The 27,138-nt window shown below is 45.4% G+C and overlaps 1 protein-coding gene across 3 annotated transcripts in view; it reads left to right on the forward strand.

The window, feature by feature from the left end:
- Positions 1–11,061: 11,061 nt before the first annotated feature.
- MAP7D2 (MAP7 domain containing 2) overlaps positions 11,062–27,138 on the forward strand; it is a 190,471-nt gene continuing 174,394 nt past the window's right edge. For all 3 annotated transcript variants that reach the window (XM_073565861.1, XM_073565865.1, XM_073565864.1), the window contains exon 1: positions 11,062–11,303. In XM_073565861.1, coding sequence (XP_073421962.1) covers positions 11,243–11,303 — 61 coding nt within the window. In that variant the 5' untranslated portion in view covers positions 11,062–11,242. The remainder of the gene's footprint in view (positions 11,304–27,138) is intronic.

Below are 27,138 nucleotides of genomic sequence, written 5' to 3' on the forward strand. Positions count from 1 at the left end.
CATGGGTCAGCTCAGACATGAGCAGTCTCAGATCCTGTCCCCTGACTTCCATAGCCGATACTTACATATCAAGAATGAGACATATTGAAGACATATAAGCCTTTTCCATTTTATGTTTCTATGGCAACTAGTTTTTGCAAGTGCCAACAAGACAATTATGTTTGTTTTATGAAAATACTAGCCCGAAGAGCCTGGCGTTGCACGGGCATAGTAACTGCTGCCCCTCTCTCTCCCTCCACAGTCCCGCTCTCCACTCGCTGTCCCGCTCTCTCCCTCCACAGCCCCGCTCTCCCTCCACAGCCCCGCTCTCCATGCGCCGTCACGCTCTATCCCTCTGCAGCCCCGCTCTCCCTCCACAGCCCCGCTCTATCCCTCTGCAGCCCCACTCCATCCGTGTCCCGCTCTCTACCTCACAGCTCCGCTTTCCACCTGTGTCCCGCACTTTCCCTCTGCAACCCAGCTCTCCAGCCACCAGTGGGCGAGGTTATGTGGAATGATGGGAATGACTTGATACATACACACATACATACTCAGCTTTATATATATAGAAATTTCTTGTGGAATGTAACCGACCGACTCTGATCTGTCACCAATTTTTGCCTTTATAAATTGTGCATTCCTCCACACCATTGTGGAGATAGAGAAATTATTGCTGCCTAATGTGTCCATTTTTTTTTTTTTTTATATTAAACTGGTCAGCTCTATGGGGTGTACATTCAACCCACCATTACGCTGTCCAGCCATAAAAAGGCAGCGTCCATAGGTAGGAATAGTACACCCATCGAGGTGGGGAATTTTCTCAGTGGGGTCACGTCTTCCAGCATTTTACTAACAGGAAATGGCAGGAGGGAGAGGAGCAACTAAGGCTAAGTATGACTGTTAGGCCACGTGCACATGGTCAGTATTTGGTGAGATTTTTACTTCAGTATCTTTTAAACCAAAACCAGGAGTGGAACAATCAGAGGTATAATAGACACCCGTCACCACTTCTGTATTTATCACCCACTCCTGGTTTTGGGTCCCAACTACTGAACATGTGAATGTGGCCTTAGACAAAGTCACCCATGACTACGCTGGCACAGTTACTGACCTCAGGGAGGTCAGCATTGTGGGCTTTTTCCTACCTATGGACGCTGCCTTTTAATGATTGGACAGTGTCATAGTGGGATTAAAGTACACCCCCACAGAACGGAACAAAATGAAACGCACAGTTGAATGATAAGAAAATTGCCCTTATATCCCCAACGCAGTGGAGAGAAAAACAAAACACTTTTTTATGCACATTCCTCCTGTTATGTGCAGGATCGCACAGTTTATAGGGCAAAAAAAAGTGTTCATGTTAAAGGGAATTTTTCACCAGAATTTTGCTACCCCATTTGAGAGCTGCATGACCCGGATTTCAGCGATGTTTCACTTGCTGGGCTGCTTGCTGCAGTTTTGATAAGTTTCTGTGCTGCAGATGTAGCAGTTCTCTATATGATGAGCTCCTTGGGCAAGACATATGGAAGTCACAAGTCAGCAGTCACAAATAGTGATTGTCATTCTAGATCAGAGGTCCCAAACATGTAGCTCAGGAGCCACATGTGACTTGCGGTCCCATGAATTGTGGCTCGTGGCTGTCTGCCAGCTTGGTGCATAAGCACCAGGTCTAACAAACAGGTATGAGGAGCAAATCTCAAAATGGTGACTTTTGTAAGTAGCCCTGCACAGAAGAGCAGATCTGGATGCACATATACTGGATTTAGGGGTTTAGAGATAACTTAAGTAAGGTACGCTGTGCTGAATGTGGCTCTCTAGGTCAGAAAAGTTGGGGACCCCTGTTCTAGACCAAACCAGCCCTATAATGCTTCTCACAAAATTCATTACAGAGAGATCTATTTCAAGTGTTTATTTCTGTTAATGTTGATGATTATGGCTTACAGACAATGAAAACCCAAAAGTGGAAGAATACTTTATAACACCAGCTTGAAAAATGATTTTAAAATCCTAACTGTTGGCCTACTGAAATGTATGTTCAGTAAATGCACTCAATACTTGATAAGTCATAATCATTAACATTAACAGAAATAAACACTTGGACTAGATCACTCTGTAATGACTCTATATAATACGAGTTTCACTTTTTGTATTGAAGAACTGAAATAAATGAACTTTTTGATGATATTTGATTTTGTGAGAAGCACCTGTATATAGATAATTTCAGAAATATTCATTTATGTAGGTTGACTATGTGAGGAATATACCTTTTAGATGTTCTAACCAATTCACATCTTTTGCTCTGCTGCTCCCTTTATTAAAGCGCTTCTTAATATAAATTAATTCATTCAACTATAGTCATGGCCAAAAGTTCTGGCACCCTTGAAATTGTTCTAGGAAATGAAGTATTTTTCCCAGAAAATTACTGCAATCACACATGTTTTGTTATACAGATGTTTACTTTGTGTGTATTGGAACTACACAAAAAATGAGGAAAAAAAGGCAAATTGGACATAATTTCACACACAACCCCAAAAATGGTCTGGACAAGATTGTTAAAAACTTTCCAAAATTGTGAGTAAACAACCTTTGTTCCAAGCATATGATACTCGTTCAAACTCACCTGTGGCAAGTAACAGGTGTGGGCAATATGAAAATCACACCTGAAACCAGATAAAAAGTGGAGAGGATAATAATTTTATTTCTATAGCGTCAACCTATTCCGCAGCACTTTACATAATAGAGGGGACTTCTACAGACAATAGACATTACAGCATACCAATAAACACACAGATCAAAACAAATATCAAGAGGAATGAGGGCCTTGTTCGCAAGCTTACAATCTATAAGGAAAAAGGGGAGACAAAAGGTGGATGGTAGCAATTGCTTTTATTGTTCGGACCAGCCATAGTGTAAGAATCGGGTGTTCCTGTGATGCTGATTAAACCAGTTAACAGTCTAAATATGTAACAGTACAGACACAGAGGGCTATTAAATGCATAAAGCGTATGAGAACATGACACGAGGAACCTGGTTATGGTAAAAATTTTTGAATGAGCCACACAGAAATATTTAGGTTAATGCATTGAGGCGATAGGCCAGTCTGAACAAATGCGTTTTTAGGGCATGCTTAAAACTGTGGGGATTGGGGATTAATCGTATTAACCAGGGTAGTGCATTCCAAAGAATTGGCGCAGCACGTGAAAAGTCTTGGAGACGGGAGTGGGAGGTTCTGATTATTGAGGATGTTAACCTCAGGTCAAGAGCAAAACGGAGGGCATGAGTAAGGTGGTAGGCTGAGATGAGGGAGGAGATGTAGGGTGGTGCTGAGCCATGGAGTGCTATGTGGGTGAGGGTAATAAGTTTATACTGAATTCTGGAGTGGATGGGTAATCAGTATAAGGACTGGCACAAGGTAGAGGCATAGGTATAACGATTGGTGAGGAATATGATCCTAGCTGCAGCATTCAGGACAGATTGGAGAGGGGAGAGTTTGGTAAGAGGGAGACCGATTAGTGGAGAGTTACAATAGTCCAGACGAGAATGAATAAGAGAAACAGTAACAGTTTTTGCAGAGTCGAAAGTAAGAAAAGGTCGAATTCTAGAAATGTTTTTGAGGTGCAGATAATAAGAGCGAGCCAGTGATCAGATGTGGGGGGTGAATGAAACCTTGGAATCAAGTATGACCCCAAGACAGTGGGCTTGTTGCTGGGGAGTAATCGTGGAACCACGCACGGAAATGGCAATGTCGGGCATAGGTAGGTTAGTAGAGGGAGGAAACACGAGGAGTTCAGTTTTTGACAGGTTCAGTTTCAGATAGAGGAAGGACATGATGTTAGAGACAGCTGTAAGACAATTACTGGTGTTTTCCAAAAAGGCAGGCGTGATAACAGGAGAAGTGTATAATTGGGTGTCGTCAGCATAGAGATGGTACTGGAACCCAAATCTACTGATTGCTTGACCAATAGGGGCAGTATACAAAGAGAAGAGGAGGGGCCTAGGACTGATCCTTGAGGAACCCAACAGTAAGGAGAAGATGAGAGGAGGAGCAAAAGATACAGTAAAGGAGCAGTCCGAGAGATAGGAGGAGAACCAGGAGAGAATGGTGTCCTTGAGGCCATTGGAGCGGAGCATAGTGAGGAGGAGCTGATGATCCACAGTGTCAAATGCTGCAGAGAGATCTAAGAGAATTAACATGGAGTAGTGACCACTAGATTTAGCTGTTAAAAGATCATTAGAGACTTTAGTGAGGGCAGTTTCAGTAGAGTGTAGAGAGCGGAAACCGGATTTTAGAGGGTCGAGAAGAGTTATCTGAGAGATAGCGGATAAGTCGGGCGTGAACCAAGCGTTCCAGGAGTTTAGAGATGAAGGGAAGATTAGAGACAGGTCTATAGTTAGCGTCGAGGGATGGTTTTTTAAGTAATAGATGTATGATGCCATGCTTAAATGAGGAAGGAAAGATACTGGAAGAGAGAGGTTGAATATTTTTGTTAGGTGAGTGGTAACAGCAGGGGAAAGGGACTGGAGGAGATGTGATGGAATGGGGTCACCGGTGCAAGTAGTAGGGCGACAAGATGCAAGGAGCCTGATTACTACTTCTTCTGTTACTGGTTCAAAATCAGAGAGTGAGCTAGATGCAGTGGGGGAGGGAAGAAAATGCATGGTACAAGGGGATTGGGAGATAATTTCCTGTAGGATATGGTCAACGTTTTCTTTGAAATAATTGGCCAGATCGTCAGCGTAGAGGTCCGTGGTTGGGCCTGCACTCTTGGGTTGAGTAGGGAATGAAAAGTGTCAGAGACGTTTCGGGTTATTGGATAGTGAGGTGATGAGGATGTTGAAATAGGTTTGTTTTGAGAGGTGAAGGGCAGTGTTGTATGTTTTAAGCATAAACTTATAATGGATGAAATCTTCTGGTAGATTGGATTTTCTCCACAGACGTTCAGCGCACCTGGTGCACTGCTGTAGGAAGCATGTTTGCAGTGTGTGCCAGGGTTGTCACGGTCTGTGACTAGTTGTTCTATGTATAGGAGGTGCAGTTTCATCCAGGGCACTTAAAGTGTTTCATTGTAATGCTTCAGTGCAGAATCAGGACCTGAGAGGGATGAGATAGGGGCAAATGATGACTGCAAGTTCTTCATAAGTTTCTGGGTGTTTAATGCCCTGTATGTTTCTAAAAGTGAGGGTGACCTGGGCGGGAAGACAGTTCTTGATAGAGAATGATAGAAGGTTGTGGGCAGAGAGCGGAAGAGGGGAGTTTGTGAAATCGTCCACTGAGCAAATCCGGGAGAAGACCAAGTCGAGGGAGTTTCCGTCTTCATGCATGGCGGAGTTAGTGTGCTGTGAGAGGCCGAAAGAGGATAGAGATAAAAGGTGAGAAGCAGATGGTGAGAGGGGAAGAGCAATGGAGATGTTGAAGTCTCCCATGATGAGGGTGGGTATGTCACAGGAGAGATGGTGTGGAAGCCAGGTGGCAAAGTAATCCAGAAACTGATGGGAAGGGCCGGAGGAAGATACACCACCGCCAGTCACATGGAGAAGGGGATGTAGAGTCTGACAGCATGGACCTCAAAAGAAGGGAAGACAAGTGAGGGCACTTGAGGGATAACCCGAAAGGTACATTTGGGTGATAGGAGCAGACCAACGCCTCCACCGGCTATGTTGTCCGATCTTGGGGTTAACTCAATCTTTGCATTGTATGTCTTTGTGTTCCACACGAAGCATGGATAACAGAAAGGGAAAAAAGATAACTGTTTGAGGACTTGAGAACCAAAATTGATGAACAATATCAACAATCTCAAGGTTACAAGTCCATCTCTAGAGATCTTGATGTTCCATTATCCACTGGCACTGTAGCTAATTTTCCTGGATGTGGACAGCAGAGAAAAATTGATGAAATGTTGCTACGCAGGATAGTCCAGATGGTGGATAAGCATCCCCATTAAAGGGAATCTGTCACCCCATTTTTGCTGTATGAGCTGCGGCCACCGCCATCAGGGGCTTATCTACAGCATTTTGTAATGCTGTAGATAAGCCCCCGATGTAAAGGCCCTTTTACATTTAGCGATGCACCAACGATCCCGATCACGATACGACCTGGTCAGGATCACTGTTGCATCGCTAAGTGATCGCTAGTGAGCTGCCACACAGGCAGATCTCACAGCGATACAGCGGACGATACTTACCTTTCAGACGTGGCGATCCTGACGTCCTCCCGCCCGCCTCCACACGTCGCTCGTCGGCGCCACAGGAAGCCGAGCAGGAAGCGCCTGACGAGAAATGGAGCTGCGCGGTCAACGGCAGACAGCGGGGGAGCCGGTCGGAGGTAAGTATCACACATAGCGATTTTCTACGTCACCAAATCGGTGATGCTTTAGCGATATTGCTAGTGATATCGCTATGTGTAAAACCCCTTTAACCTGAAAGATAAGAAAAACAACTTAGATTATACTCACCGGGGGGCGGGGGCGGCGGGTGTCGCGGTTCGGCGCCTCCCATCTTCATACGACGATGTCCACCTTCTTACTACCACAGTACGCAGGTGCCGGGAAAGGTCAGAGAGGTCCGGCGCCTGCGCACTGCAGTACTTTACTCTGCCCTCAACAGGGCAGATAAAGTACGCCTGCTCAGGAGCCGAGGCAGAAGTAAGAAGGATGACGTCATCGTATGAAGATGGGAGGCTCCGGACCGCGACATCAGCGTCGGACTGGAGCACCTTGGGCCCACCAGAGAAAATCATTCTTAGGGCCCACTATGTAGCTACATAGAAATAAATACAAGACAACCAATTGTTTGGTAAAACACGCTAATATCAGGGTATTATATAAGGTAGTACACGTCTTAATTATGTAGCAGGGGTTGGGGAAGAATCATAGAGGGGTAGCCCCCTCATAGAATATAATGTAGCCTCTCTCATAGATTATAATGTAGCCTCCCTCATAAAATATAATGCAGCCCACCCATAGGGTATAATGCAGCACCCCACAAAATATAATGCAACCCCCTCGTAAGGTATAACAGTCCCCACCATAGAATATAATGTAGCACCCTCATAGGGTATAATGCAGCCCCCCACATATAGTATAATGCAGCACCAACACAGAATATAATGCAGCCTCCCCATAGAGTATACTGTATCCCCCTATTGGGGCATAATGCTGCCCCCTCATATAGTATGATGTAGCCCCCCCAGAATATATTGTAGTCCCCTGAGAGAATAATGCAGCCCCACCACAGAATGTAACGCAGCCCCCTCATATAGTATGATGTAGCCCCCAGAATATAATGTAGTCCCCTGAGAATAATGCAGTCCCCATCAGAATATAATGTAGCCCCCCTCAAAGTATAATGCAGCCCCTCTCCACCCCCATCATTGTCCTCATCACCACCTCCATCATTGCCTTCTCCCCCACCACCCCTATCATTCTCCCCACCACCCCATCACTGCCCATTCCATCACCTCAATAATTGCCTCCTCCCCACCATCATTGTCCATTTCATCACCTTCCCCCCACTACCATCATTGCCCATCACCTCCTTTATTGCCTCCCCCACCAATATCATTGTCTCCCCCACTGCCATCATTGCCTCCCCCCACCAATATCATTGCCCATCACCTCCATCATTGCTTCCCCCCACCAATATAATTGCCCATCACCTCCATCATTGTCTCCCCCACTGCCATCATTGCCCATCACCTCCATCATTGTCTCCCCCACTGCCATTATTGCCCATCACCTCCATCATTGCTTCCCCCCACCAATATAATTGCCCATCACCTCCATCATTGTCTCCCCCACTGCCATCATTGCCCATCACCTCCATCATTGTCTCCCCCACTGCCATTATTGCCCATCACCTCCATCATTGCTTCCCCCACCAATATCATTGCCCATCACCTCCATCATTGCCTCCCCCACTGTCATCATTGCCCATTACCTCCATCATTGCCTCCCACCACCAATATCATTGTCCTTCCCCACCACCCATCTCACACTCTCACACACACACACACACACAGCACCGGTCCGCATCACTCACTCACATAGCAAGTCATCACTTCTCTCACACACACATACAGCACCACATGCACACGCAGACACACAACACAACTCACCTCCCCGCAGCCGCAGCACATCCTGGGAGCTTCTTTCTCTCCGGCAGCTTTCCCTCTGATACAGCACGCTGGATGATGACGTCATCCAGCTGGGCTGTCACAGACAGGAAACGCCCAGAAAGCAGGAAGCCGGGATGGGCTGCGGGGAGGTGGGTTGTGCTGTGCGTGTGAGAGAGTGATGCGGTGCTGTGTGTGTGGTGTGGTGTGGTGTGGTGCTGGGGATGGGCTGCCCGCTATTAAAGAGGAATGGTATTCATTCACGCCTCTCCACGCCCATAGGGGCGTGGGGAAGCGTGAATATTCATTTCGCTTTAGCAGCAGGGACAGGAACTTGTCTCCCGCTGCTGCTAGCTGGCACAGGGCGGGCCCCCTTGACTCAGAGGCCCCATACCCACTGACTTGGGGGCCCCTCGAGCAGTGGGGGCCCTTGGAGCAGTGGCGGCCCTAGGCACTTGCTGGCCAGTATGCCAGCAGGTGTCAGTGCCTGGGCCCACCGGAGAATCCTCCGGTTCTCTGGTGGGCCAGTCCGAGCCTGCGCAACATCCATCGGACTGCACCAGACACCCGGTTGAGTATAATCTATCTCGTTTTTCTTATCTTTCAGGTTACATTGGGGACTTATTTGCAACATTACAGAATGCTGTAGATAAGCCCCTGATGGCGGTGGCCTCACCTCATAGAGCAAGAATGGGGTGACAGATTCCCTTTAAGTTCTACAGAATTTCAAGCTGTCCTTGCAGGCTCATTAGTGTCAGCGTAAACTACCCTTCGACAATTGATTGAAATGAAACACTAAGGCAGGAGACTGAGGAGGACTCTACTGCTGACACAGAGATATAAAAAAAAAAAGCTAGACTGTAGTTTGCCAAAATGTATGTGTGTAAGACAAAATCCTTCTGAGAAGAGTCTTGTGGACAGATGAGACCAAGATAGAGCTTTTTACTTTCTACTGTTTACTGAAAACAGAATGAGGCCTGCAAAAGAAGAACAACAGTGCCTACAGTCAAATATGGTAGAAGGTCAAAGATGTTTTGGGTTGTCTCGCTTCTTCTAGCACTGGCTGCCTTGACTGTGTGCAAGGCATCATGAAATTGAAGATTACTAAAGGATTTTGGTTCTCAATGTAGTACCCAGTGCCAGAAATCTGGGTTTGCACCCTAGGTCATGAGTCTTCTAGCAGGACAATGACCCCAAACATACTTGAAGAAGCAACCAAAAAAGAATGGAAACAAAATGTTGGAGAGTCCTGAAGTGGCCAGCAATGAGTCTGTGTAAGGGGGTCACAGAAGATGTCCTGTACCCCCAATCATGTCCCGGTTTGGAGTGTATGCTTTGTGCATTTGTCATTGTAAAATGCTATGTATATGATTAGGGAAAGTGTAGTGTACATGTTTGGGGGCATTATAAGTGTGCTTAATATAGGACAAGAGTTCATTAGTGTAAATGGCTAACTGTAGGAGGGGTTAGCTGGGTGTAAGGCAGGAATAGTTCCTGGGTAGAGCCAGTCAGGGTAGGTAGCCCGAAGTGCTTGGGTGGGCATAATGCCCGAGCTACACGGCACCCGCAATGTTTAAGGGAGAAGCCCAGCCAGCCAGGGGCCATCTGTGGGTGCAACAGGAGAGACCGCATCGGCAGCAGCTACAGGAACTTGGGCTACAGGAGAAGTCACCGCAGCACAACAGGGCAGGTCGCTCGCTATATGGCAGGTTATTGCTTGGGCTGATGTCCTCAGATCTGGGGTGAAATGGCTGAGGAAACACCTGTATGCAGTGAGGCTGGCCAGGGAGGACGCTGAGGAGCCGTTGGAAACGGTCCGACCTAGGGACGTGCAGTGTGACAAGACGAAGTAACGTACAAGCTGTCGAATCTGGAAGTGGTGCGAAGACATGAGAGTAAAGATTTTGAGTTGCACCTGGACTGTGTTTCTGTTTATTCAGAAGCAGCCGGTGACCTTAAAGAACGGAGAAAAGGCCCTGACGGCGCAGGGGACGGAGAGACAAGTAAGCTGACGGTGAAACATGAGTTATATGTATTGGGATGCCAGAGCACGCAAGGTCCGATGAGCTCAGCCACGACTACAGCCCTGGCTGACCTCTACATCTGCATCTAAATCCCACTGAACACCTGTGGAAGGATCTTAAAATGGCTGTTGGGAGAAGGCACCCTGAAAATATGAGCGACCTGGAGCAGCTTGCAAAAGAAGAGTGGTCCAAAAATCCAGGTGACTGGTGAAAGAAGCTTGCTGATGGTTATAGGAAGCCATTGATTCCAGCGTGTGCTATGAGCAACCGCTACTCTACATATGGACATATTACAACCTTTACTATTGGTCTCAATTGGATTCATTAATATCATTTTGCATCTATGTTCTCACATTGGTTGGGACGTTATCTTCAAAGGCCATATATATAGGTGTGTGTCTGCTCGGCCACCATTGTCCCAACCGCTGATGATGCCGCGTTTGTGGTGAAACATATTGGGGGGTACGTGCTGTGACATGTCCTATTCTGCCTGGGGTCCTCCCAAGGTTTTGTCTATTTAGACAATATCCCCCTCCCGGGTCATTTGTCGCCAATGTTCCTGTGTATGGCGGACATAATGGATCAGCAGGAGGGCAGATCTAATAGTGTCCTCTCCTCACAGTAGGCCATCAGTGCTAGCTGCAGACTGTTGTCACATTCATTGCCTCGGTTGTTCTCCACCTAACATCAGATTGTCAGAAATAACCAAATGTGTTAGCAGATAACAATCTCATGTGCAGGGATTGGGGCGCACACACGATATTGGCGAGATCGGCCGATCCCTCCCTCCCTAGCTGCACAGGTCGGCCCCGTTATTATCATACAGGGTCTCCATCCCATTGTAGAGAGCGATCACACAATGATGGGTGGAGAGACGAGTAATCCGCGCTCCTCCCCTCCTGCCAGTGCAATGATGAAAGGTCCAGGACTGAGCAGCCGCCTGTGGCCGCGCCCCCCGCACAGCGCCTCCTCCCGGCCGCCGCGCCGCTCTGCACTGACACTTATGTGCCGGCCGCCTCGTCCCCGCGGTGTGTGTGCGGCTCCTGCTCATGTCTCAGCTGCAGCTCTGACATTGTCGCCACTCAGGGGACGGTTTCCACAATTGCAGCTATTACTGCAGACCTAGAAGATGGCCGAGGGGTCCGGGAAGACGTCTCCGCAGAGCCCCAGGGGCGGCACACTGCCTGCAGGTGAGCGGTGACCAGCCTGGGCGCTGGCCTGGCACCGGCTGATCACTGTGCCATATGGATGGTGGGCGATGGCTGTGAGACTGGGGGAGCAAAGTGCGTGATGGCTGCAATACCCCCTCATGAGGCACCCTGGGGTTGACAGAGGGCGATGTGGCAAATGCCATGGGTGTAAGCGGGATTGCTGACGTTATGCTGGTGCACAGGTGTGATGATGACAGTGGGTGAAGGGTGACACGTCCTGGCTGACATGGGTGCTGTCATGTGGAGGTTGGCAGTGGGGTGAATACAGATGTGGGCAAAGTACAATGTAGGTGGAGATCCCAGGTGGCAGCCTGCGCTCTCATTACTGTCTGTGTATAGGGCTGATCATATTACAGAAGGATCTGAGCAATGTATGATACACTGCCATCATCCGGTCAGGTGGGCGAGCGTCTAAAGATGGCAGCCGGTGTCATCCCATACTGGCATGCCAACATGCAACCGAAATTACCCCGCACTGGAGCGCCATATTGTCTGATTATTGTCTGTAACAGAGTCATTTAATAGAAATGTGTTATCTCATGACGCGCATTTTTCATGTACGTGTTCTACTCTAGGGGGCTGTTCACACGTCTGTGCTTTTATAAGGGCTGAGTGCTCCCATCACACCCTCCCTCATCATCAGAAATCCTTCATTCAAATCAATCTGTTTGTGAAAGATAACAGATGGTGCCCTTCCACGCGTCGACGGCGCCCTGGTGCCCCTCTACATGTTGACAGTTCCCTTCTACGTGTCGACGGCACCCGGGTGCCCTTCTACGTGTCGACGGTGGCCCTCTACATGTTGGCAGTTCCCTTCTACGTGTCGACGGTGCCCCTCTACATGTTGGCAGTTCCCTTCTACGTGTCGACCGCTCCCGGTGCCCCTCTACATGTTGGCAGTTCCCTTCTACGTGTCGACGGCTCCCGGTGCCCCTCTACATGTTGGCAGTTCCCTTCTACGTGTCGACGGTGCCCCTCTATATATTGGCAGTTCCCTTCTATGTGTCGACGGCTCCCGGTGCCCCTCTACATGTTGGCAGTTCCCTTCTACATGTCGACGGCTCCCGGTGCCCCTCTACATGTTGGCAGTTCCCTTCTACGTGTCGACGGCTCCCGGTGCCCCTCTACATGTTGGCAGTTCCCTTCTACGTGTCGACGGTGCCCCTCTATATATTGGCAGTTCCCTTCTATGTGTCGACGGCTCCCGGTGCCCCTCTACATGTTGGCAGTTCCCTTCTACGTGCCGACGGCTCCCGGTGCCCCTCTACATGTTAACAGTTCCCTTCTACGTGTCGACGGCTCCCGGTGCCCCTCTACATGTTGACAGTTCCCTTCTACGTGTCGACGGCTCCCGGTGCCCCTCTACATGTTGACAGTTCCCTTCTACGTGTCGACGGCTCCCGGTGCCCCTCTACATGTTGACAGTTCCCTTCTACGTGTCGACGGCTCCCGGTGCCCCTCTACATGTTGGCAGTTCCCTTCTACGTGTCGACGGCTCCCGGTGCCCCTCTACATGTCGACGGCTCCCGGTGCCCCTCTACATGTTGACGGTGTCCTTCTACGTGTCATCCGAGTGCTGTCATTTTTAACTGCTTAGTGTGTAGAAGAATCTTGGAAATGTGTGGTTTGTTGGTTTTGTTGTTTCTGATCGTCTGTTTGCATATGAGAAAAATGGATGTGATGTCGATAGTAAAAAAAAAAAAAAACACAAGGACCAAACATGGATGACAATTGGCCCCAGTACACTGGTACAGTTCTTTTTTGTTTTTATTTTTCTCATATGCAAAAAAAAAAAATCAAAGAATGGACTTCTGAATGAGGCCCATGATGGCTGTCATCCTGCTTTCCTAGGTCCCTGAATGGCAAGACTTCAGTAATTCAGAACCAGTCACGTAGTAATGTATAAGTAAGCAGGTGATGGTTTATGTGGAAGCTGTTGAGGTATATTCACACAGTGGATTTTGTGTAGACTTGGAAGACGTGGGATTCAATGTAATTGACTCCATGTGACCAGCTTTGTGGTGCCAACCTCCCCATGTAAGGCCACATTCACACTTCAGTATTTGGTCAGTTTTTTACCTCAGTGAAGCCAAAACCAGGAGTGGAACACTCGGAGGAAAAATCTAATAGAAACGTGTGCACCACTTCTCAGCAAACGCTCGCCGCCACCTTCACCCCAGGTTTAATTCACACGTGGCAGAAATGTCCGAGATTATAAAATTGTTTTCCAGTCATTTAAATGGAGAATCTGCCATAAATCTGACCCGAGGATTCACCCTCAGGGCAGCTCCACCATACGCTTGGTTTTCTTTCTATGCAGCTGGTTGTACATTAAACCTCTTGTACACGTCCATCGTACCTGCACACCGGCACTGCCGTCTCTGAAGCAGACACCGCAGGAATATCCGTGTAACTGGACAAACCTGTCCCTGCTGGAAGTCTTAATGGTTCTTTTGCTATTTTTATAGAGTATGCTGGTAAATATGAGTGCGTGTCGTAATGCATAATGTGTGCGCGTGTATATAATGTTTTTTTTCCTCTGATGGCACTTTTCATACGTTTTAACACTTTCTTCCAACCCACAACCCCCTCTTTTTTTTTTTTTGGGGGGGGGGGTGTTTTTGGAGTAACATATAAACGAATGGGGAAAAAAAAGTCTGAAATTAGCCCATAACTAGAACATGCTGAATTTTTTTGGAAAAAAACACTATGGACCAAGAACCGTAGTGAAAGTTAAGAAAAAAACTCCCGTACAAAAAACAAACAAGCATTGTCTTCTAATTCCCTGTTGACTTACTGATGATATCTGGCAGCATTGGGAAAAAATCCCTGTCAAAAAGTGAAGGAAAAGTTTTGCAAGAAAACCTTGTATGGTCGACACAGTGCATGTTTCAACCAGGGCTGTGGAGTCGGAGTCGTGGAGTCGGAGTTGGAGTCGGTGTAAGGGAAATTGAGGAGTCGGAGTTGGAGTCGCAGGTTTGGCTTACCGACTCCACAGCCCTGGTTTCAACGGCTGGAAGGTTCTGTACCCGTCGTGGACAAATTGATGGAGCAGTTGGGTCTTTCTACCTTTTTCGGGGTAGAATGCCACAATATTAATTTTCCTTGGGATTAAACTTTTGCGCCATGTTGCAGTGGTTGCCACATAGCCAATGTATTCTACCCTGGAACGAAGAGTAAGGAATCTGTAGGCATCATATTCGGGATTCATGTGATCTCTAAAATGGTCATTTGCATAATAACCTTAGGTCTTGTGCTGACGTCGTGGGGAACTGGAGAAATTCACAGGGGCAACTCCCAAGGGTTACTGCACAGGGGGGCAGGGATTGGTTAGGACCTAGCAATTGATGATCAATTTATGGGGTAGGTTATCAATATTGGATTTGTGAGGTTCAGACACCAGACGGTTGACAACTGCTTCGGCACTGGCCTGAAGTAATCGATGTACGTTGCATCAGCTAATAGGTGGGGGTCCAAGATCCTGCACCCCACCAATCTCTTATTAATCAATTCGATGGATAAGGTCATCATTTATTAGGTTTTGGATAACCCCCTTTAAGTGCTTCTCCATGCAGCTCTAAAGGACATTGTTCCTGGCACCGAGACCTGTTAATCTTTTTCCTGCTTTGGTTTATTGAATGCTTATATGCATCTGAATTATAAAATTAGTGTCCACGCTCGTTACATGAAATGACGTTTTAGTCCGTACAATATTCCTGAATATTGCCATGATGGTGACGTGAGTGTTCAGTCTCGCCCGCCTGCACAGTAAGAATTCCCACCCCGGTGGTACATTGTAGTCATAGGAGGCATTCAGGAGTCTCGCTGCTTTACATTTCAAAGGAACCTCATGACTGTACCCGGATTAATGTGAACACTTCAAACCCCATATAATATTTATAGATAGGCGGATGGGGGATTTCGGCCTCTTGGTAGCTTGTTATACGAGCTAGACCGCTCCATGACTTCTTCATCTCCACATCAAGGTGGATGTTTTTCGTCTTTTTACTGAACGTTCCCAGGATCCTGCGCCTTAGTGGTTAGGAAGCCCTGATTGTATGTGTGCTATGGTGTGTAATGTAGATGGTGCGCCACTGTATCAGTGCAGATTACGTGGATGACTCACAAGGACGACATAGGCATATTGAGCATGGACACATGGGGCTAGGATTTGATGAGGAGTAGCACATTTTCGCTGCGTTCTAATGACGCAGGTAAATCCACATGTTCTTAGTGAACTATGCCGATTTAACACATCTAATGAATGGCTATGGGGGAAATTTTGCATCAAAGACTGGCATCTTCGCTGCCGAAATGAATGTACTGTGGCTCGTAAACCCGCAACGCGGATTAGTCTATGCAGCGTTAAATAAAAGCACAGTAGCCATGGGGTCTCTATAAATCCCATCCACTGTGCTTGTAATGTAGAACGTAGCCGTCCAAAACGCTACTATTCTGATGGTGGGCACACCACCTTATACATAGCAAATTTTCCCACGTGGAAAATCAGCTGCACATTTTCAAAAGCGGCATTGTGGATGAGATTTTACAAAATCTCACTTACTATTGGAGAGAAAACTCGCTATTGATATTAATTTCACACCATGTCAGTCCAAAACTTTTATAGTGTGCGACAAATTCACAGTATTTCCACAAGCAAAAACGGATTATGCGGTGGCTCATCCCATGGGAACATTCCCTTTCCCTATAGTCGCACACGAATTTGTAGCAGAAAACTTCTGCAGCTGGAAATCAATTCAGTGCCTATTGATAGAATTGTAACCTCAACTGATCTTCACGGTGCCATCGAAGGAATAAAATAATCCACTCTATCCATAAACAAAGAGATGGTGAGGGAACACTTAGCTAATATAAATGAATTTAAATCTCCTGGTCCAGATGAATTACATCCTAGGGTGCTGAAAGAGCTAGCAGAGGAAATTGCAGAACCACTAGCCAGAATCTTTGAAAAATCCTGGAAAATAGAAGTCCCAGAAGATTGGAGAAGGACAAATGTTGTCCCTATCTTCAGAAAAGGAGAGACGACGAAGCCAGGAAATTATAGGTCAGTGAGCCTTACTTCTATACCAGGAAAGATCTTTTGAACAAATTATTAAACAGCATATATGTACAGCTGAAACCAGAAGTTTGCATACACTATATAAAAAGACCTTTATGCATGTTTTAGCTCAATATCTGTCAGGAATTCAGACCTTTCCCATTTTAGGTCAATTAGTCAAAAGTTTACCTACACTGAGATCACTATGCCTTTAAACAACTCTGGACTACCCATATGATGATGTCATGTGTTTGGAAGCTTCTGATAGGGTTTTTGGCAGCATCTGAGTTAATTAGGGACATTTGTGAATGTATTTTAATGCACACCTGAAACACACTGCTTCTTTGTATAGCATCATGGGGAAAGTCTCAAGATATCAGGAAGATGTTGTGGACTTGCACAAGTCTGGCTCATCCTTGGGTACAATTTCAAGATATACCTGAAGGTGCCTTGTTCATCTGTACAAACAATTACATGCAAGTACAAACAAGATGAGAATCTCCAGCCATCATATCACTAATTTCATGTCAGATATTGAGAAAAACATGCATGTGTCTCTTTTTATATAGTGTATGTTAACTTCTGGTTTCAACTGTAAGTACTTGGAAAAGAATACAGTAATTAACCAGAGCCAGCATGGGTTTGTAGCAAACAAGTAATGCCAGAGTAATCTAATTTCCTTCTATGATGGCATCACTGACTGGGTGGATCAAGTAAACACGGTAGATATACTATATCTCGACTTCAGCAAAGCATTTGATAAATTATCTCATACTATCTTTATTGAGAAAATGACTAAGTATGGGATTGACAAGGCTACAATTAGGTGGATTCATAACTGGCTCAGTGATCGTACTCAAAGAGTGGTAAATGGTTGGAGGAGTGTTGGAGGAGTGTTTGAAGTGGAGTACCACAAGGCTCTGTCCTGGCCCCAGTGTTGTTTAACACCTTTATAAATGATCTACATAAGGGAACTGAAGGTAAACTAATCAAATTTGCAGATGGTGCAAACCTTGGAGGGATAACTAACACTAGAGAGGCACCACAATGCAGGAGATGCGGTCGGATGGCAACCGCAGTCTCTTATGCCCAGGGGCTGCCATATTTGTGGTGCGTAACTGTTTTTACACACCAGCAAATGCAAATGGAAAGTCCTCACTGGCTGCAGAAAAGAGTACCGTATTTTTCGGACCATAAGACGCACTTTTTTCCCCAAAAATTTTTGGGGAAAGTGTGGGGTGCGTCTTATGGTCGCAATATACTCATTTCCGACCATGGCTGGAGGCTGGTGCGGGTCCCGCGGGGCTCTGTGGTGTGGTGGTTGCGGCGGGCTGTGCTCCGGTGCAGGGGCAGTGGCTCTCTGTGCTCCGTGGGGGGCACTGCCGGCATTACCTCAAAGCTCGGAGGCCCCCGCACATCCGTTGGTGGCTGCCGCCATGTTGCGGTGGCCTCCGGGAACATGGACGCCGGGAAGATGGCCGCCAGTCCGGGGACGGCGCATGCTCAGGTTCAGATCTCGTCCCGAGATCTCGGGAGGCGAGATTAAAATCTCGGCAACGAGATCTTGTCCTGAGATCTCGGGACGAGATCTGAACCTGAGCATGCACCGTCCCCGGACCGGCGGCCATCTTCCCGGTGTCCATGTTCCCGAAGGCCACCGCAACATGGCGGCAGCTGGCAACGGATGTGCGGGGGCCTCCGGGCTTAGAAGAAATGCCAGCGGAGTCGCTGCTCCTGCATCAGAGCCGCCGCCCCTGCACCGGAGCACAGCCCGCCGCCACCACCACACCACAGTGCCCAGCTTCCCCAGCACAGCCTAGCTGCCCCAGCACAGAGGCGCCACCACCGCACCAGCCTGGACCACTGAATGAGCCCTGTGACCACTCCTCCACCTGTGCCGGATCCCTTCCCTGGTAAGCTGAATTCGGACTGTAAGACGGACCTCCATTTGACACATTATTTTTTTTCTCTATTTTCCTTCTGAAAATTTGGGGTGCGTCTTATGGTCCGATGCGTCTTATAGTGCGAAAAATGCGGTAATTTAAAAAAAAAATATTAAAGCAGTGAATTTTATTGTAATTGTAAAATAACTGATGATGTAATCAATCAATAATAATACAAAAATAAAAAAATTACAGCATCGAACTTTCACAAATCACTTCCATTGAACTGCTAAAAGTAGTGCACAAGAAAAAACCGCGGAAATAGTGTTTTCGCTAGCCCAAGGAGGTGGGAGAGCAACTTTTGGGGAAGACTTTTGCTTGCAATCCTCGCTTTCACGGCGAAGTATATGGCTGTCATTTGTGGATGATGTTATTGTGATGACTATCTGCAGACAGAGCAGGAATATGGGAAGGTTCTCCATGTGAATGAGTTGTAGGTCTATGAGGAAGAGACAAACACCTTGTTGTGTCTGAACAGTACGGTCCCATGGGATCCACTGTTTACTTTACCAAGCTGATTTCTTGCTCCCTAATTCTCAATATTTGACTTGGCCGGTGAATATACTTCTCATTAACTCTGCTGTGCCTCATCGTAGATATGACCAGCGTATGCAAATATATTTCAGGTGAAAGACTCTCTGTCCCTCAGCAAATGAGCCAATGTAAAACCCTCTGGATGGTCTGGAGCGATCACCTGATAGTCTGAATGAGGCACCTGCTACTTATCGTTATGTAGTCACACATACCGTTTTTGCAGAACTTTTTGATACAGTTTTTTTTTAGGCAAACACAGAAATGGGTCCAAAAAAGAAGAAAATGTATAAAGGAAAGTTGTACATTCTTCCTATTCTGTGATATACTATTCCATGCAGTGAGTCTATGGGAAAGCTGTATAGATTGGCTTTCATGCGGGTGACGTGTGCCGCCCCATAGAGTTTGCTTACGGGTTAGATTTACAGTCATATGTTAAAGTTTGGGCACCCCTATTAATGTTTTTTCTTTATAACAATTTTGGTTTTTGCAACAGCTACTTCATTTTCATATATCTAATAACTGATGGACTCAGTTATATTTCTGGATTCAAATGAGGTTTATTGTACTAACAGAAAATGTGCAATCTGCATTTAAACAAAATTTGACCGGTGCAAAAGTATGGGCACCTCAACATAAAAGTGACATTAATATTTCGTAGATCCTCCTTTTGCAAAAATAACAGTCTCTAGTCGCTTCCTGTAGCTATTAATGAGTTCCTGGATGAAGGTATTTGTGACCATTCCTGTTTACAAAACAATTCCAGTTCAGTTTAGTTTGATGGTCGCCGAGCATGGATAGCCCGCTTCAAATCATCCCACAGATGTTCAATGATATTCAGGTCTGGGGACTGGGATGGCCATTCCAGAACATTGTAATTGTTCCTCTGCATGAATGCCTGAGTAGATTTGGAGCAGTGTTTTGGATCATTGTCTTGCTGAAATATCCATCCCCTGCGTAACTTCAACTTAGTCACTGATTCTTGCACATTATTGTCAAGAATCTGCTGATACTGAGTTGAATCCATGCGACCCTCAACTTTAACAAGATTCCCGGTGCCGGCATTGGCCACACAGCCCCAAAGCATGATGGAACCTCCACCAAATTTTACTGTGGGTAGCAAGTGTTTTTCTTGGAATGCTGTGTTTTTTAGCCTCCATGTATAACGCCTTTTTGTATGACCAAACAACTCAATCTTTGTTTCATCAGTCCACAGGACCTTCTTCCAAAATGTAACTGGCTTGTCCAAATGTGCTTTTGCATACCTCAGGCGACTCTGTTTGTGGCGTGCTTGCAGAAACGGCTTCTTTCGCATCACTCTCCCATACAGCTTCTCCTTGTACAAAGTGCGCTGTATTGTTGACCGATGCACAGTGACACCATCTGCAGCAAGATGATGCTGCAGGTCTTTGGAGGTGGTCTGTGGATTGTCCTTGACTGTTCTCACCATTCTTCTTCTCTGCCTTTCTGATATTTTTCTTGGCCTGCCACTTCTGGGCTTAACAAGAACTGTACCTGTGTTCTTCCATTTCCTTACTATGTTCCTCACAGTGGAAACTGACAGGTTAAATCTCTGATACAACTTTTTGTATCCTTCCCCTGAAAAGCTATGTTGAATAATCTTTGTTTTCAGATCATTTGAGAGTTGTTTTGAGGAGCCCATGATGCCACTCTTCATAGGAGAATCAAATAGGAGAACTACTTGCAAGTGGCCACCTTAAATACCTTTTCTCATGATTTGATACACCTGGCTATGAAGTTCAAAGCTCAATGAGGTTACAAAACCAATTTAGTGCTTCAGGAAGTCAGTAAAAAGTAGTTAGGAGTGTTCAAATCAAGAAAATGATAAGGGTGCCCATACTTTTGCACCGGTCAAATTTTGTTTAAATGTAGATTGCACATTTTCTGTTAGTACAATAAACCTCATTTGAATCCAGAAATATAACTGAGTCCAACAGTTATTAGATATATGAAACTGAAATAGCTGTTGCAAAAACCAAAATTGTTATAAAGAAAAAAGGTTAACATTAATAGGGGTGCCCAAACGTTAACATATGACTGTATAACTGCTTACATGGTCTCCATGGTAACAGGTCATATTGGTTACTCACTCTTAGCGCCTTTTAATAACCCTGAAAGCTTATTGATTGTGACTTCATGATATTGATTATGTGCTATGTTTTCTATAAGGTATTCTGAGGTTTAGAGGAGTCTCCTACCACTCATCTCTGTAAGGGTGTGTACACATGACGTGTTTAAGATGCTGGAGTACCCGCAGAGTTCTTCCAGCAGAAGAAGCCTCAGGTCTTTTATTTTTTTTTAAACTGTATACAGTCATGGTCAAAAGTGTTTGCATACTTGAAATTGTTCCAGCAAATGAAATATTTCTCCCAGAAAATGATTACAATTACACATGTTTTGTTACACACAAAGGAAATAAACATGTGCATATTGGAAGAACACAAAAAAAAAAGCAAATTGGACATAATTTTACACAAACTCCAAAAATGGGACAAACAAAATTGTTGGCACCTTTCCGAAATTGTGAGTAAACAGCTTTGTTCCAAGCATGCGATGCTCGTTTAAACTCACCCGTGACAAGTAACAGGTGTGGGCAATATGACAATCACACCTGAAATCAGATAAAAAGGGGAGAAGTTGACGCCATCTTTGCATTGTGTGTCTGTGTGTCACACTAAGCATGGAGAACAGGGAGAAGAGAACTGTCTGAGGACTCGAGAACCAAAATTGTTGAAATATATCAACAATCTCATGGTTACAAGTCTATGCGCAGAGATCTTGATGTTCCTTTGTCCACGGTGAGCAAAGTAATCAGAACGTAGGCGGTACGAGTGATGGGCTCAGTGATTGGCTGCAGCAATGATGTGAGCTAATGTCACCCCTGCAGCCAAAACACAGAGACCGGAACAACAGCAGGAGACGGCGCTGTAGCAATGGTGAGTTAGTACTATTTGTCTCTGTTACTTTACATTTCAGGAATTGATTGGCATCCACTGTACTGAAAATAAAAAACCCTTTTAATGTGGGGGAAAAAATTATATGTATTTTTTTTTTTATCTTTTGCCATTTGGCTGTTTCATTACCTGACACACTGTAGACTAACAGTGATATTTATTTATTTTATACTTTTTAATGTATTCGTGATTGTATCAATGATATTTGATATAGATTCCAGTGTAATGTATTTCTGGTTATTACATAACTGCTATTAGGTTGGCTGGTCATTTTCATAGATCAAACACCATAAGGGAGATGCAGAGAGAAATTGGATTTATTGCATGCACATCATAGCGACAGACCAAAGTCAGTATCTAGTGCTACCTCCATCAATATCCTTGGATGCCTCAGCAATTTATGAAATATTTTTATGTATATATAATTGACGAGATACCTCAACCCCATATATGACTAATCCCAGTACACTCACTTAATGACCTCTCTCGGGTGGTTCTTGTAGTGTCAAGCAGATGGGGTGATAGCCTGTGAAGAAAACCCCAGAGATGAAAGTAAAATACAACCTTTGTGATGACAGTTACAAGACGTCTCCTGTATGGAGAAAATAGTCTCACAGGTGTTATTTTTGTCCCATTCTTCCTCACAAATCCTGAAGGTTCCATGGGCTCCTTCTATGAACTCTGAGCATAGGTTCCTTCCATAAATTTTCTATTGGATTCAGGTCAGGAGATTGGCTGGGCCATTCTAGCGGCTTTATTTTCTTTCTCTGAAACAAACTGAGTTTCTTTGGCTGTGTGTATGGGATCATTGTCTTGCCGAAATGTTCTCCCTCATTTCATCTTCATCATCCTGTTTAACAGCAGCAGTTTTTTATCAAGAATGTGTCTGTACATTTCACCATTCGTCCTTCCGTCAATTATGTGAAGTTTGCCAATGTTGTATGCTGAAAAACACCATGATATTCCCACTCGGGGTCGCCATCAGGGCATTACTGCTCTTACTGGCGTATGGGGCCCGATGAGCAGAGGGGGCCTGCAATGGGCCCCCTCTGTTCTGCTCACCGGACCCGCTGCAGGCCCCTCACTGCGTCCGTCGACGCACAATCCGTTAAAATCTGTTGCTGTGCAGGAGATTCCTCCCACACGACAAACAGTATAACCGGCAGCTGACGTCAGCGCGCATGTCGCCGACATGACGTCACTGTCATACGCCGGAACAACACTGCGCACCTCAGACGAATCAGGTGACAACATCGCTGGAGCTCGGTCAGGCAAGGAACTTTTTTTTTTTTTTTTTTTTTTTTTTGTAAAGCTGCAGTATGAGGCATATTATACTGGTAAGGGGGTACATTATACTACTATGAGGGAAAGGGAAAGGGGATGCATTAAACTATGGGACTGCTGCATTATACTGCTATGGGGCTGCTGCATTATACTATGGGTCACAACAAGAAAGCACAGAATGACAAATTTGCAAAAATACTCTGCAGTAAAAAATGACAATAATCAGCAAGTGCTGGATAACAAATACAGGGTATTTAGTCGATACGTTTTTTGCAAAAAATGTACACCAAGCTGCTCCACCTTGTCAGGGTAACCCTTAACGGAGCAGTCCCTATCTAATGTATTTAAAACCTGAACATATGAACAGTGTCTAAATGGACAGGATTCAGACAGGCGCTTCCTAGTATGGGCTCGTGGTGTAAGACAGCTCTTTATGTGCATGTCACACAAGAGAGGGGTGAAAAAAAACGTATCTACTAAATACCCTGTATTTGCTATCCCGCACTTGCTGATTATTGTCATATTTTTTACTGCAGAGTATTTTTGCAAATTTGTCATTCTGTGCTTTCTTGTTGTGTTTCAGTCAGGGGGTGGTGTGAACACTGTCCGACCGACTTGTTCACATTTGTGCATGTCACATGTGTTTTTAATCCATTTTTTCCTTGGTTAGCAAGGTTTGGGAGACCCCACCCCTCTCTTGTGTGATATGCGCATAAAGAGCTGTCTTACACCACGAGCCCATACTAGGAAGCGCCTGTCTGAATCCTGTCCATTTAGACACTTTTCATATGTTCAGGTTCTAAATACATTAGATAGGGACTGCTCCATTAAGGGTTACCGTGACGAGGTGGAGCAGCTTGGTGTACATTTTTTGCAAAAAGCGTATCGACTAAATACCCTGTATTTGTTATCCAGCATTTGCTGATTGTTGTCATATTTTTTACTGCAGAGTATTTTTGCAAATTTGTCATTCTGTGCTTTCTTGTTGTGTTTCAGTCAGGGGATGGTGTGAACACTGTCCTACCGACTTGTTCACATTTGTGCATGTCACATGTGTTTTTATTTATACTATGGGTGCATTATACTGCTATGGGGCTGCTGCATTATACTATGGTGGAGGGATTGTGTCGGGACAGGAGCAAGCCAACTCCTCCACCACATTTGTTGCTGGGGCGAAGGGTGTGAGACATTGAATCCGCCACAAGAAAGTGCAGCTTGAGGAGCTGAGTCAGACTTGGGGAGCCAGGTTTCGATGATGGCAAGGAAGGAGAGTTTGTTGGTGATAAAGAAGTCATGGATATACGACAGTTTATTGCAGACAGAGCGTGCGTTCCATAGTGCTCCAGGTAGGGGGACTGGGGGCTGGATGAATGGCTATGAGGTTATCATGATTGCGAAAACTTGTAGAGGATCGTGGCAGGGTGTTAGAAATGAGTGTGGGGATGTGTTGAGGAGGGCCAGGATTTGGGGATACGTCGCCAGCAATGAGGAGTAGCATACAGAGCGTTAGAAGGTGGGATCAGGATAACACGATGTGGCCATATGTGTCTGAAGAAAAAGGAGGAACAGTTCTGAGGAGGTGGGGAGGATGGAGGGAGAAATGACTAGGTCCTTACTAGGTTGAGGGATTACAGGAGATAGGAAGAAGTGAAGTAGTATGAGGGTGAAAGTGAAAAGCAACTGAAACATTATAGTGGTTTTCTATGCCATTACCTTACAGTCAATTCCAGTCCAATTCGAGTCTAATTCAAAGTAATGTACTTCGAAATCTGTACTTCGAAAGATGGCTGAATCAGACAAAGTCTGGATCAGACTCATGGTTCTGAATATACACTATATATGGGAGAGGGAGACACTGAATGTTCGGTCTGTTAGATACGATGACGAGATCCAGGATAGGGCCAAATCTGTGATGCCAAGAGATGAGAGAATCTGTAGCAAGAGGGAATGGTCCACAGTGTCAAAGGCAGAAGACGGGTCCAGGAGGAGGATAGAGTAGTGTCGCTTGCTCTTGGCGGATAGTAGGTCATTGGTGACTTTAGTTAGGGCAGTTTCAGTTGAGTGATGCGGTCGGAAGCCAGATTGTAAGCGGTCAAAGAGGGAGCAGGAGGAGAGGTGGGAGGACAGTTCAAGATGGACATTCTGTTCCAGTAGTTTTGAGGCATAGGGGAGAAGTGATATCGGGCGATAGCAAGACAGAGGATGGGTCGAGGGAGGGCTTTTTGAGGATGAGTGTGATCGAGGCACTATATATATGCACTATGGGTGCATTATACTGCTATGGGGCTGCTGCATTATACTGCCATGGGGCTGCTGCATTATACTGCTGTATTATACTGCTGTGGGGCTGCTGCATTATAGTACTATAGTGTGCATTATACTGATATGGGGATGCATTATACTGCTATATGACTATGGGGTACATTATACTGTTTTGGATGACAATGGGAGAAGTATGGAGAGACATGAGGCAGAATGGGAGGACATGTGGGGTCCAGAATGTGAGATATTACTGTAGGGGCTAATTAAAGGATATTATTTTTGAGGATACTGTTTTCAGTGTGGGGGAGGAGATGTCCTGTTACTGTGCAGGGCAACACGGTCGCTTTTTTTCTTCATCTGGCGTAGTGTAGAGTTTGGGGGAAAATTGGGGACTGTGCTCAACTGTATTATTTTCTGCAGAGACTATTCTTGGCTGGAATAAGTGATGGCTGTGTGCGCTGGATGAAGATGAAGACCTTTGACTAGCGACGTCACTGGTGAGTCAGTGTGTTACCTGTACACTGACACTATATACTATGTACAGCGGTCCTGTGTATAATGTCACCTGTACACTGACACTATATACAGATCTCCTGTGTATAATGTCACCAGTGATCACAGTATTATCGGTACACGGACACTGTATACAAAGTACAGATCTTCTGTGTATAATGGCACTTATGGTGATGTTAGTATTTTGTTTTTTGTTAATGATCAGTATTGTAGTATTTGGTCACTATGTTGTGGTAATGTGATCTGGATATGGTGTGGTGGTTTTTGTTCCTTGTATATAGTATTTTTCGGTCACCATGTGGTGGTAATATGTGGTCTGGTCATGGTGTGGCAGGTTTTATTACTTATATGTGGTATTTGATCACTATATGGTGGTATTATGTGGTTTGGACATGGTGTGGCGGTATTTGTTCCTTGTTGTCAATATTATTGGTCATTTTAAAAATTGAAAAATAAATAAAAATATACCTAAATTGTATTGGATATTTTAACAAATGTTTAGTAAGTTACAGTAGAGTTGAGCTCCGCAAAAAGAGTCTACCTTGTCATAGTGGCGGATTAAAAAATCTTTTGGCCAAAACAAGAGCTTTTGGTTATGTATGTGGTGATGGGAACTGTAAATGTGTGATTGGTGAGGAAGTGGTGCAGAAGTGGAGTTTTTCCAAGAGAGTGGTAGTACTGTGGACAGCTCAAGGGGTGGAGTCGGGCCTGGGTTAGAGCCTGGGCAAACTCTCAAGGGGGCCCTGAAAATTTTGCCAGTGTGGGGCCCCGAAATTCTTAGTGGCAGCCCTGTTCCCACTTCACTGTTTGCATGGTGTATTTTGACATGTTATACAGTGCCGTTTGGCTTCTAAACATGGTGTGTATTATGGCATCCAAAGAGTTCAGTTTTGGTCTCATCTGACCAGACTATATTCTAGTATTTCACAGGCTTATCTATATGTTGTTGAGCAAACTTTAAACGCACTTGAACATGATTTTGGTTCAGCAATGGAGTCTTGTGTGGTGAGCGTCCATTCGGGTGATGGAGGTTGAATGCATTACTTATTTGTTTTGTTTGAAACAATTGTACCTGCTGATTCTGGGTCTTTCTGTAGCTTTCTACAGATTGCTTTTGGACAACTCGTCTGATTCTTTTCACGCCTCTGTCTGAAATCTTGATTGTGGCCGGTTTATTGTGAAATGATGTTCTTTCCCCTTCTGGATAATAGCCCTAATAGTGCTCACTGGAACCTTCAGTAGTTTAT

The sequence above is a fragment of the Dendrobates tinctorius genome, unplaced genomic scaffold, assembly GCF_039654945.1.
Source record: "Dendrobates tinctorius isolate UK_male_01 unplaced genomic scaffold, ASM3965494v1 ptg000016l, whole genome shotgun sequence".
Classification (NCBI taxonomy): Eukaryota; Metazoa; Chordata; class Amphibia; order Anura; family Dendrobatidae; genus Dendrobates; species Dendrobates tinctorius.